Source organism: Rosa chinensis, chromosome 4 (assembly GCF_002994745.2).
Source record: "Rosa chinensis cultivar Old Blush chromosome 4, RchiOBHm-V2, whole genome shotgun sequence".
Lineage (NCBI taxonomy): Eukaryota > Viridiplantae > Streptophyta > Magnoliopsida > Rosales > Rosaceae > Rosa > Rosa chinensis.
In genome coordinates, this window is record NC_037091.1 from 12,022,529 (window position 1) to 12,036,520 (window position 13,992).

The window sequence follows — 13,992 nt, forward strand, 5'->3', positions numbered from 1 at the left end:
ACATAGAAAGCCACTTGCATGGATTCGATATCCTATGAATCTTGCTTTATTGCCATTGAGAGCTATCAAATCGATCTTGTATACGTAGATAATCGTATAACAAAGATCCTGATTATGATTTGTGTGATCATACTATTTTCGGCATTATAAGATTTGTGCATTTCCAATTTTACCCAAATAGAAACTTGGCTAAACAAATAAATTAACCTCATTAACAATTGGCTCCGTTCATAGTGAATTCCAACTCAAAGAGAATTGATAATCAGATTAATTCATAAATAATGACCATAGAATACAGCCAGTTATATATACAGATCATCATGAACTCATTGAGGTTTCAAAATGTGATTACGGAGTGCTTCTAGAAACTAAGGTACATGATGCCACAACATTCTCTTCCAGAAAAGTGTGACAAGGCACGATGAAATAAAAAAAATTAGGGTTTGTAACCCCACCTCATGCCCTAAATTTTATCCTAATCTGCTTGAAATCGACACCCGTAAAGAAAAAACAAAGCAAAGGTTAGTAGAATAAGGAACTTATCTCTCATGATCAGATAGCTTTCTAGCTTAAGCACGCATACTTAGCTGTTAATTGCAGCAGGAAATATTGTATTTTATGCTATCACTTTTCTTGATTATCCGTACTAAGCACGGGTTTGTGTCTTAAGAAAATTTGATACGATATTATGGCTAAGAAAGACATGAATATTTGATGCAATTAATTATTTAAGGTTGGTGGGTGGGTGGCTGCCTGGCTGGGATAAAAAATGAAGAGAAAAACTGGGAGATTTTTCTTACTGGGTGTGGATGGAAGGGCACAAGTGAACTGTGAAAGTGATGAACTATATCAGATAAAGGCAAATGACAGAGTAGTCGATCTCGAACTTTTTTTTTAGCAGCAGAGTATATTCACCACCATTCAAGACTCGACCATTTCCAATTGCAGAACAAACTACATTAGTACCTGCAGGAGTGTTGTGCTCAACAGGTGGTTTTATGATTCAAAACTAATTATTTTTTTTAAAAAATTACATAATCGTCCTCATAAAAACATCATCGCAAAAATTAAGCCAATTTGTAATCGCATAATAGTTTAAATATGACTATAATTTGATCTAAGTCCAAAACATACATCCCGTATGTTGGGCACAGATGAGCTATGTGTCTCCAAAACTGATAAAAAGGCACAAATGTGCTCATGTGTGCCTATTGAAAAATTAAGACACACATAAGACTCGTAAGTGTCCCCATTCCCACAATGCAGACCACTTCATACGAACACATCCCTCGTTTTTTTTAGAATGCCTGCGAATACGTCCTTGTATACCTAATCTCATATCACATACACTGATACACGCACACACAATTCACCCACTCTCTCTATCTCTCTCTCTCAATATCTCAGATCTGCCGCTACCCTCTCCAGCAAAGACCGGCGGCGGCCACGATGACTCCTCCTCCAAATTCGTATCACCACCGTTGGTAGTTGCCCTCTCTCACTTTGTCAATTTCTTTTGAAACTAGAACACCCATATGGAGACTTGTCCCCAAAGTGTCTTGATTTGCCATATCTTTATCGAACCACTGTCCCACTCATTTATTCTGGTTTATCAAAGCGTTTCGATAGGGTATTTGGTGCTGGGCAATGACTATGGTTAAGAATGAAAGAGACTGCTCCGACGCCATCGACCACTTCAGGTACTTCAATCTCTTCCTCAATTATTGATTTGTGTGAAATTGAAGGTCTGGGTTTTAGTTTAATGGTCAAGGGTAGGTAGTTTGTGCATTGAAATGACTAATTTGTGATTTTAGGGTTTCAATTGAGTAATTGGTAATGTGATTGAGTAATTTAGGGTTTTCAATTGAAGTAGTTGGTGAGCAAACAATTTGAGTCTAAGAATTTGACTTCTTTGGAGCTATAGGTTTTGCACCTAGAAAACTATGTCTAATGGGTTCTCCCCCGTTCTCTTTTTACAATCTTCCATTGAAAAGGGTTCAGAATTTCTTATCTGCAAAGTGCTTTTAGTGATTGCAATACTAAAAGTAGAAGGATAGTGAAGAGTATACTACCTCTCTAAGTCTCTCAACTCCTTTTGCACTTGTATTAGACTATTGTAAATTGCATTATTAACATTTAGGTCTCAGGCATGGAAACTTTGACGCATGTCCAAGAACAAAAAATAATATATCTTCTTAGCTCAGTGAAAATGAAATTTGGGTAAGAGGCCGTGGAAAATTTGAAATCCCTAGTTGGAACAAAAAATTTATCAATTGTACTTGTACCTCTTCTGTCTTAATATGTTTAGATACTAAATGGTAATGATGTAACTCACTCAACTATGTATGGATAACCATCGGCAGTGACTGAATTTTCTTATCTTGTTCTTTTTTTTCTTTTTTCCTTCTTCAATTTCGTCAGGTTATACTTAAATCTGGGTACTGCTTTTAGGAGGTCTTGTCTCAACCGGTATGTTGGATATGTGGATAGTAATGTAAATGGTGGACTGGCTCTTGTAAATATATTGGGATGGATTTCGATGATGAAATGGTGTCCATTTTATGCAGGACATGATTTCCCAATAGTCTTTTACCTTGCTTTGGGTGGATCCTTGCTATCATACATTTACCCTGCTCCACCTCTAAAGGTAGTGCTTTCTTTAATTCTTTTATTTCCTTCCTTCTTGCATTTAATTACCAAAGTGCTTTGATGTTTAAGAAGAAGCTTTGCTTAAGCCCTGACAAAGCTTCCTAATTTGTTGCAGCTTAAAAAAAGAGGTCATCTACTGTTATAGCCCAGACATTGGATACTTATTAGTAGATACACATGAGCATTGCAGGTCGGTTTCTTTCTTTTGATTCTTTATATTTTATATTGCAAAAATTCATCTACTGTTAGCCAACTCATGTAAGAAAATGCAGAACCTTCAATGGTACCATAACAAGGGCAGCTTTTGTCTTTATTATTGGATTTTGGTTGCTGGATCTTGGCAATAAATAGTGCAGGTGAATGTTCTGAGACTATTAAAGAAAAGCACACTCGAAGTTCAAGCAATTAGATAATAAACAGTACCATTTTACAATGGTTTTTATGTTTGAGCACAAAATGAAACTGGCATTTTTTGTATGGACCAGCGTGTGTTCTTATAGTGAAATTATTTGATGGTTTTGTTTAAACTATTTGATGGACTTGGGCATGTCCTCATGTAGGTAATGAGTGCATCAAAGAGGTCAAGATCCAAGGATTCATAACATGTGGAAGCATCTCATCTTCTCATCAACTTAGAAGGAAGAGCTGAAATTCAAGAAATTCACTTGCTTCTTCGAATCTTGTTGATGAAAGGATTGCACCTATATATATATATATATTAATTATGTTGGTAAATAGTTTCTCTCTCTCTCTCTCTCTACTCAAAAGATCAAAATTTGAGTTTAGTTGTTTTGGGGAGAGAATGTAATACAGGGTTTTGGAATTTGTTGATGTATTGTTGGATATCTGAGTTTAATGAAGAAGATATGTGTGATTACTATTCTCTTTTATTATTTACTGTTGTGGTATTTAATGAATATTGAATTTTTTAAAATTTTTTTTGCCTGGGTTTCCAATTATTCCCCATTAGGGAGAGGGAAGCCAAAATAAATAAAAATTCTCCCAATGGGCACAGATAGCTAAAGTATCCCCAATAGGTGTCGTGTATTTGTACAAATGTATGGTATTTATATCATATTTGTAGTTTGAGAAACCATGGGTCCCATCTTGTTATTTAGGCACACATAAGTCATTCTTCCTTGATCTTGCCTATTACGTATTGCCTTCGTCTCCTTCTTCTTCTTCTTCTTCTTCTTCTTCTTCTTTTTTTACTGAATCATCTCTTTTTTCTTCTCCTTCTTCCATGCATATCTTCTTTCCAACACATGCTTCTCATTTCTTTGTTTCTTTTTCTCTCATATATGTATTTTTTTTGTGTGGCTTCTCCCTTCTTAGTTCGTTTTTAGGTCTTACTAACGTGAATTATTCAATTTGTAACTACCTTTATTATAGACTTTGTAAAAGTTTTTGCTTATCTTTGCGTGTCCCATTTGTTGGAGAGGAAAGATCCCACATTGGAAAAGTGACAAATGAAATATAACTTATAAGTGGGTGGATCTCACCCAATTGTACCGAGGCCTTTTGTGATTAAAACCCAACACCTAACAGGTGGTTAAGTTGGGACAGTATCGGTACAATGGTGGGTCACGGACTACACTTGTCGCCATTTAACATGGTATCAGAGCGGGTCCTTCTCCAATTGCGTCTCCACGTAGGCACGTATCATGAACCCAAATTGGGGTTCCCTGTATTGCCATTGAAATTACCAAGTGTCCAATGTGGGCCTTGGATTGTATTGACCGGATTAATTAATTTCACATGCAGACCTAGAGTTAGGTTGCACGTGAGGGGGCGTGTTGGAGAGGAAAGATCTCACATTGGAAAAGTGACAAATGAAATATAACTTATAAGTGGGTGGATCTCACCCAATTGTACCGAGGCCTTTTGTGATTAAAACCCAACACCTAACAGGTGGTTAAGTTGGGACAGTATCGGTACAATGGTGGGTCACGGGCTACGCTTGTCGCTGTTTATCGGTACAATGGTGGGTCATTCCCTATACTACATCTCCAAAACAGTGTGAGATGTTGGCAATCCGTAAAGGGCTTGACCTTTTAGATTCCCTTCAAGAATAGAATGTGATTGTTCAAAGTGACTGCTTAGAAACTATTGCAGAAATTCAAGTGGAAGATCACAATTTGCTAGCTAATGGTGGTCTCATTGATGATATCAAACAGGTTTGGCAGAAACTCAAGGGGATTCAATTAGTTCATACTCCTAGATTTTGCAATCAAGTTGCGCACTAACTTGCTGCAATAGGTTTTGAAGCAACTCATGCTTCTTTATGGCTGCAACATGCACCTGATTGAATTCTTGATGCTCTAAACTACGATTGTAACAAGCTCAATTGAGCAGCTCTTCTATAAAATTTCTTTTAATTAAAAAAAGGTAAGATTTGTTCTAAAATTTGATTCGTCATTTTTATTTCACATTTACATACTTGTTTATAGGTAAGATTTCACAAGTTAAAAAAAAATTCAAGTTTCTCTATATCTCTCTCTATATAAGGTTCTCTCATTATCTCCCACTAGGGCTGTCAATTTCGACACGACCCGCCAACACGACTCGAAACCCGCACGAAATAAAGCGGGTTGAACCCGCACGATTAAAAAGCGGGTTAGCGGCGGGTCAACCCTTCATGACTCATTTAATAAACGGGTCGGTCACGGGTCAACCCGCCAACACGAAGTGAACCCATATAACCCGTTTATTAAATGGGTTCGGTTATATTATATATATAACCCGCATAAACAACCCATATAAAAAATAATAATATATGCATATAAAGGTTGAATAAGTCTTTTTCTCACTTTAAGCTAGGGTTACCATTAACACTATAAATTCTCTTATTTGGGTCTTGTATCAACACACAAACCCTAACACTCACGGGTCATCTGCATCAAATTTTCTTCTATATTGATTCTCTGCAAACTGCAAAGGTATATTAGTATATAGCATATCCATCTGCTGCTCATCCAAGCTAAGAGAAATAATGCCAAACTCATTAGCATATGACCATTTTTTCTTGGTAAGTGATGTTAATTACTTGTGCAGCGTTTCTTTACTCTTTTATTGTGAGGAAGTAGATCTTCCTTTTAGTGTCCTAATTACGTTTTGTATGAGTTTGATGCTAGTTTAATCTACTGATTTTGATTTGCTTCCAATTGTAGGTGGTGATCACATGCTTTTCTTCTTGAATAAAGTGAAGACGACTTTGGAAGTTAGGATTTGATCGATGCTCTACATTCAATTTTAAACTTCAAATTTAATTATGGATTAATGGATTATGCTATATTTTTTCTTGTAATATTAGAAGCTCAGAGTATTTGATTCTAGGATTGGACAACTTGGATTTGATTATTCATGAATTATATATAATTATTTATACTCTTTGTCGTGTGGAGTTTTTAGTGAATTTAATTAAGTCATGCATTTTTTTAGTTAAATGGGTCACAATGTTAATGGGTCATTTTATTTAACACGACATGACCTATTTATTAAATGGGTTAAACGGGTAACCCGTTTAATAAACAGGTTGGGTTTGGGTTTAAATTTTTGACACGATTATTAAATTGGTTGGGTTTGGGTTTGTCTCCCATAACACGACAAATACCTTGACCCGACACGAACCCAACCCGACACGACCCATTGACAGCCCTATCTCCCACTTTACATTTTTTTATCTTTTAATTAGGTATAGGTTCTATATGTACATATTTGTACATTTTGATTAGATTGGTAATATATTCTATATTTTTTTTCTGCTTTGTATGTCAAGGTGAGTCAAATCTTTACTATACAAATTTAAATATCTACTATATAGAGATACAATTGAAGCAATAATGTTTGAATTTTCATTCTAATGTTTTTCGTCCTATAATGTAGGTATATAAGTATTCGATATTTCAAAACCTACATCTTAGGTATATTGATTTCATAAGAATGCATTTAGTATTATATGTCTGAAAATTATTCATTGATGAATTGTAGATTTTGGAATTTGAATTTGAAATTTAAAATTGGGCTAAAATTTTAATTCAATTAGTGAATTTGGAATCATTTACCTTTTTTGGTTCCAAGGGTAAAATGGACTATTAACAAAACAAATGGACCGCAATTAACAAGAAAATATTTTTTTTGATGAAAAGAGGTCAGCCCATTATATAGATTCAGCAACCAGTACAAAAACGAAACACCCCTAAGGGGTCGACAGAAAGAATCGTTTCTTAGAGCACCCTAAAACCCTACTCTAACACAGAATAGGAACCCAGTATACTCCTAGTACACCCACTTTTTAAAGAAATTCACTTACTTTTATTCTAACAAAAACCTAGTACTCCGAAACTTGAATAAAATGTCCCTCAGAGTTACTAGATTTTTGCGATCTCTTCTCTCAAAAAAAGAAAAAATAAAGCCCATGCCATCATCTTTTCGTGAGAAAAGATGCGAACCCAAACCTATCCTGAAAAATAGAGAACTAACAGTTCTATGAAACCCATCAGGCCAGGCCCACTCTACCAAGGCCCAAAATCGAGGAACCCTAGCATACCAGGCCCAAACCCAACTGAACACAGCCCCACCAAGATATCCAGTTCACCTTAGGAGCACCAACCCTGTCGCCACCAAAGACCGGCCGTCGACTCCACCTGCACTGCCACTATCGCCGTCAGAGGTGCCGCCGATAGCCATGCCACCTTGACAGCCACTAAAGCAGGAACTACCAACGGCCCCAGCCAGAGGTTGCGTCGCCGAAACCATCCACGAGCAGCGTTGCTCCGCTGTCATCACCAAATCCAATATCCCACTTCTACCAAAACTGGCTGTGCTGGACGAGGAGTAATCATCCCAACACGATAGCTTCCAATCTCAGGCCAAACAAGCCCTAAATCCCCTGGATCTCCATCACATCCATCAACTAGTAAAGACTGAAAGCCAGCCCAGTCGTCTTTGCTGCCAAAACCATCCCCCACTGCAGGTCGAGACGACCCCTGCCCTCATTCCAAAGCACCTTCGATCCCAGATCCGATCAGCCACACACCTATCACTGCCATCACGTCCAACAGCAATGGCAATGAGAAGAAGGCCAAAGCCTACGTTTAGGTAATACCAACGAAGAAGCCCGCCGCCACCACTGCAATTTAGACAAGAGAGAGGAGAAAGGACCCCAATCCCTGTCAAAGGAACAGAGCCGCCACCAGTCGAAACCAGCCGCCACGGAGAAACCTCTCTTACGAGAGTTAGAGAAGATAGCATTTTGACAATTAACAAGAAAAGATGCGTGGACTACATCCAACTTTTATATAACAAAAAGGACTTGGATCAAAATATAACTACCTCATTTTCTAACATATATTTTCCATTCACAATGTGTTTAATGAATTCAAAGTTCGAATGCCTTCTCCCTCACATTGTTGATTATTGTGAATTCACGATATATAAATTGGGGATCAAAACTCATGGATTTACATTTTGTTCAACTAGTAAGGAATAAGGATTAAGCATTATAATTAAGAGTTTACTCCTATGGATCCACTGTTCTATCCTAAGAAATTAAACAACTTTGCATCTATCTTTTTATTTTCTCTCTCTCTTTAAATTAATGACTTATGCATCAAAATTTATTTTGTCCCCCAAATGAATCGTAAGTAAGAAATAGAATTTGATACCTATAGAATTGGATACCTCCTTTTATTTTCTTCACGCAGATGATTGCGATACATAACAAATTTACATGCGAGCCACGCATGCATATATGGTTAGAAGTTGCTCGTGCTTAAATTGTATGGTTTATCATCCGTACTCATATAAGCTATACCAAGCAAAGATTTTTTTTTTTTGATGATAAAATAAAATTACAATAAAAAAGGAAAACCACGACAGACACCCCCTCCTACCTGATTCAATTGGAATGTTGGGTACACCGAAAGGGATAAGGATCGAGAAAAACCAGATTCTAGGATTATTAAAGTTATATGCTAATGAAGCTAGATGGTCGGCTACAAAATTAGCTTACCTATATATATGTATAAAGAAAATATCGTGAAATTTCCCAGCTAAATCTTTAATATCTCGGATTAATATATTCAGAGTCTAAGGAATTGTAGCCCTTCCACTTATGCAGTCTATGTACCTGTAGAACCCAACACCCTGCATGCTGCAACTAGAGAATTACCATAAGTATTACAGATAATGAAACCTATAGATGCTTTCCCATTTTAACTGAACCATCAAAATTTAATTTAACGAAACTGTTATTAGGAGGTATCTTAAGAAATTCTTTTAAGAACAATTCTTAGGTTCACCCCTAGGGTGAATGAGCATATTCATCGTTTCTTGTGATTAATGCATAATAACTTTATAATTTTATAATCCAACAATTCATGTTGTATAACGTAATACAAATATTAACCATGTAAAAAATCAATCAAATTGAAGACTTTTTAGTTATTCATTTTTATGAAATACATAGACGGTTCATCATATTAGCAGTACGTGTTATTAGAACCATCCATGGATTGATTAAACGATTTGATTTTTTAGAACCATCATATTAGCTTTTACAGATAATTAAACGATTTTTTATTCGATTGATTTTTTACAGAGATGATTTTTAAAGGATGATTTAATATATAAACCGTTGGATTATAAATTTATTAAGTGAAAATATATTAAACGATAACGGGGTGAATATGTGCATTCACCCGAAGAGTGAACCTAAGAATTGTCCTTCTTTTAAGATCTAATTCTTAATATTCAAAATGCTTCAAATTCGAACGAATTTATCTCAAAAGCTCATCAAATTTCATAACGACAAATCACTAAATCTCATACCATCATTAACCTTTTATTTTTTGCTAACTCACACCCACAAAGCATTGCGACAATAAAAAAAACAAACCAAGTGTGATTCTAAAAATAAAAAATAAAACCTCAAGTGTGGTCCAAAAAAGCATCAATAATTCCCGAAATATATAAAAAGTACCACGTGTCCCCTTGGTGACGTTCCAAAACCACCAATACCTTGCCCAGTTGCCCCCACTGCCCAAAATGGCATCACCAAAATTATATTTAACTCAACTCTCATGGTGACTCCTTAGATCAATCTCCTTGAGAAGTAAGCAAGTCCAACACCTGGTGAATCCCTATTGGTTCTTTGGTAATTTTGGAATTAAAAAATTCCGCCACCCACCTAGTTTTTAAACTTAAATTCCTTAGACTATGCTTAGTGTGCCAAGGAGCCACTCATTCTCCTTGTCCGTGTGCATAAGGAGCTTCATACGTGGCCTCAAGCCATGGGATCCCCTATTTCTCTTTCTCGCTTTAGCATCCATCAACTTAAACTATAAGATCTTCTCAAAAAAAACAAAAAAAAACAAAAAACAAAAAACTTAAACTATAAGATTTAGATCCTTACTTGAATATGTCACCAAGTTCAATAGCATGGCCCCTCTCTCCTAAAATGCCCTTGTATGAGCTAGATATTTTCATTAGATACTCATAGTTACATGTGCCTTATAATTCTGAAGTGTGTTTATGTTTATGCGTGTATTTCCTAATCGCTTAAAGTTTTGAAATTATCTTTTATTTAACATAGTATCAAAGTCTGATTCTCATTAACAATTATCAATCGTATGTTGGTTTTGTAGTGTATAACTCTATCACCGAGTCACCGACACTGACACACACACACTCTCTCTCTCTCATGAGTGTTAGCTATTGGTATACATTGTTAACACGTTGTTGACCAAACCCTAAAAGCATTATTCTTTTAGCTTAATCCAGTTCCTCAAACATGTTTGATGATTTGCTTCTGAAACATCCTCTAAAACATGAGTCTAGCTCTTGCAAATTTGTTATATGAGGTATGTGCTCGTATACACAGTTCAAATCTATTCAAAATTTAAGCAATAAATCAATCTAGCTCTGCCTTCTCCACAAAAAAAAAAAATTATTAAAAAAATTCCATGTACGTAGTTTTATGGGGATAAATTAAACCCCCGGTTATTTAAATTCTTTTGGCTCCGTCACTAGCTGGTTCATTCCGTGCAAGCGTATGCTTCATTGAAACAGTGGATGATCTTAGTGTAAATCACATCTCAAAGGTGAGGACAGACAGGATCATAAAAAAAAACTAAAAAGAAGTCATGCAATCTCACATCATTTACAAAGTGGAAAAAGTGTGGCAGAGTGTTTTAGTCATTTCAGATTTGATGATGGCATTTGTTGATAGATCATGGATTTGAAAATGACAGGAAATTGACTGATGGATGGAACAAAGCAGGGGCTATGCTGCAGATACTATATATATGCGGCAAACACTAGCTATCATGCCATAGATTTTGGAAGACATCTTGAGCATATCTAAGCAAGCATCTAGATATAACATAAAATTTGTCCTTGTTTCACACATGTATTGTGGGACGATGGCAGCTCATATGGGTTGGGGAATAATAGAAGAAGAGGGTTGGAGAAAGGGTCCTTGGACTTCTGAGGAAGATAGATTGCTTATTGAGTATGTAAGGCTACATGGTGAAGGAAGATGGAACTCTGTGGCTAGGCTTGCAGGTATTCAATTCCACCCTCTATATAATACACCTTCAATATGTATATATATACCGACTTAAGTACAGCTTAATTCTTAGTTAGCTACAGTTCCATGGATTTCTCCAAGGGATAAATAATGAACTGCATAGTCTGCAGATGGTGTATAAGGGGCTATCCTTGCCTTACTATCAATTTTACTACTGCTAATGGCTAAGATGGTACTATCACTTAATTACTCCTACTGTCTCGGCCATTTTTATTACAATGGGAATGAATATATTTGTTTGCTGCTTATATAGGACTGAAAAGAAATGGAAAGAGCTGCAGACTGAGGTGGGTGAATTATCTGAGGCCAGACCTTAAGAGGGGGCAGATAACTCCTCATGAAGAGAGCATAATTCTAGAGCTACATGCTAGGTGGGGGAACAGGTAAATACTCTTCTTCTTCTTCCTTTTCTTTTTAAGAACAAAAGAAGTTCTATCTTTGATATAATATTGGCTGCTATTGTGAGCCTATTTTAACTTAGTAGCTGTACTAAATAAATTCAGGTGGTCAACGATTGCAAGAAGCTTGCCTGGGAGGACTGATAATGAGATCAAGAACTACTGGAGGACCCATTTCAAGAAAAAGGCCAAAGTGCCTTCTGATGCCTCTGAGAAGGCCAAAACTCGCCTCTTAAGGCGGCAACAGTTTCATCATCAACAGCAGCAGCAGCAACAATTGCAGCTGATTAATCAAGCAGACATGAAAAGAATCATGGCCTTGCTGGATGAAAATGACACCAAAATATCGTCGTGGCCACCTCAAGCAGCCCAAGGTAAGCAGGACGTGGACACTAGTACTATAGCATACCCTAATCACACAAGTACTGAGGAGCAAGGCTTCTTCTATTCTATGCTCAATGGTAACGTGCCTCATGTTGCTGAAGCTTCTTCCAGCGAGGACAGTTTTCTGTGGGATGGCTTGTGGAACTTGGATGATGTCCATGTCAATTTTACCACTTCAGCTTGTGCAACAGGCAAAGCTAGTACTTTTCACAACTTTGTGGTTCCCTTCTGTTGACTTTGAGCAGCAAGGTTTTATTTTTTCAGTCTATTTCAAATTACTAGTGTCAGCAAAACTATCCAAGGCTCCCAAAACTCTCGAAGAGCTCTGGATTGATGCATGTGGTCGAACTGGCCGGGTTGTAAATGATGCAATCCATGCCAGCTATTTACTTTTTACCATAAGCACCTTGAATAAATCTTCCACTTTTGAATGAGGATTGTAATTAACTAGGAGCTGTTTAACTTAACTGTATCTGTACGTATCTGTACTAGATAACAGGCTCCGGGAAATCAAAAATAAAGGCATCACTTTCCTTTCATTTTCTTTTGTCTTTTGTGTTGCTTTGACATAATTAAAGGCTCCATCTTGGGTTGTGAAAGTATCACGTACATCGGACAATAACACCAAAAAAGATGGTTCTGTTTTCTTTGAAAAAGATTACGGATCAATTATTAATGTATTGGAACGTCAATAATAAATCAGTTCTCTCCATTTGTAGACAAACTCGAGATTAAGCCGAGCTAGTTTACTAATGTATGGAGGTAGTCTACGTACCGCAATGTATTGAATTTGCCTACTTGATAGATCGATACATTAAAATACCCTAGAATCCTAGATAAAACACCTTAATTTATTAGGTAAAACCCTCTTCTACTGTCTTTGTTCGATCTTGCTTAAAAACCTAGCTAGCTGAAGGAAAAGGTCTCTATGAAGGGAAATTAAACGATAATAACACCTCTTTAGGATGAAAAGCCATTTACGTAATCAATCAGGCCATTTGTACATCAATTGTACTTGGAGAAACATGAAAGCAATATGCATGATTACTGAAATACTTTTTACATCAGTCCTTCGCTAGTTCGCATACCCATGTCAAGCTTTTAGTGACAGCTTTGTCTCCATATCCTTTTATGCTGGTTTATATAATTGATTAAGAGAAATGCAATCTCACTGTTTCATTTGTTTATACCAGGGTGCTGTATCAAGATAAGAACTAGATTCCTCTAGTTATTGTGTTTATTTTATATGTTCTCTCTTATTAATTATAACTTCCTAAATCTCCAGTCTGACGTCAGTAAATGAATTTAAACACAAACATACACCAGTTTAATTAGTTAAAACCTTCAACCCCTTCAAATATACCGGAAAGAGAGAGAGAGAGAGAGAGAGGTTCTGTGCGGGTGACAATTAATTTGAATCTAATGCCGGAAAACATGAAACAATTCTTTGGACAATAATAAAAAGTTGAAGGGAAAATTTTCATACTCACTGACAACATGTTTCAATTCAAAAATCCAAATAGGGAACTAGGGAAGTCAATTGTAAAACAACTTTATACTTATGGTCATACAGTAATTCGGTGAGTTGTGCTCAATATATCCTTGATAAAATGGTAGGCGGCGATGATGATGTGGTGATGTAGGTGTCCGTGATTTTCGAGGACACAATGAAATGCTTTCTACAAAGGTAGTGTCACAATCACCAAACGTTAGTGCATTGTAAAAGGTCTCCTTTTGCATCGGTGCCTGGGGTGAGTCTGCTTTCCAAACTTACGCCCCTTCTCAGATAAGGGAGAACTTTCGTGTTAGCAAAGGCCAGAGGTAGGCCTGGGCATAGTCGGGCCGGGTCGGTTTCAGGCCCAAACCGATCCAATCGGAAATACCATTTTTGACACCGAACACCACATTTTTGCTAGTTGGGCCGAAAATTCGGTTGGGCCGAATTTTGAAATCGGGGCGGGTCGGTTTCGG

General features: G+C 36.7%; 1 protein-coding gene across 1 annotated transcript; it reads left to right on the forward strand.

Annotated features, from left to right (window-relative positions):
• Positions 1-10,964: 10,964 nt before the first annotated feature.
• Positions 10,965-12,538, forward strand: LOC112200117 (myb-related protein 340). The gene is made up of 3 exons (XM_024341133.2): positions 10,965-11,214; positions 11,493-11,622; positions 11,743-12,538. Exons 1-3 carry the CDS (start codon positions 11,058-11,060, stop codon positions 12,254-12,256), a joined length of 801 nt encoding a protein of 266 aa, XP_024196901.1. The 5' UTR covers positions 10,965-11,057; the 3' UTR covers positions 12,257-12,538.
• The last annotated feature ends 1,454 nt before the right edge of the window (positions 12,539-13,992 follow it).

Excerpts from the sequence above, each read along its gene's own strand:
- LOC112200117 (XM_024341133.2), top strand. The coding sequence starts at position 11,058 with ATGTATTGTGGGACGATGGCAGCTCATATGGGTTGGGGAATAATAGAA. Across the intron at positions 11,215-11,492 it reads CTCTGTGGCTAGGCTTGCAG|GACTGAAAAGAAATGGAAAG; the intron begins GTATTCAATTCC and ends CTGCTTATATAG. Across the intron at positions 11,623-11,742 it reads CATGCTAGGTGGGGGAACAG|GTGGTCAACGATTGCAAGAA; the intron begins GTAAATACTCTT and ends AAATAAATTCAG.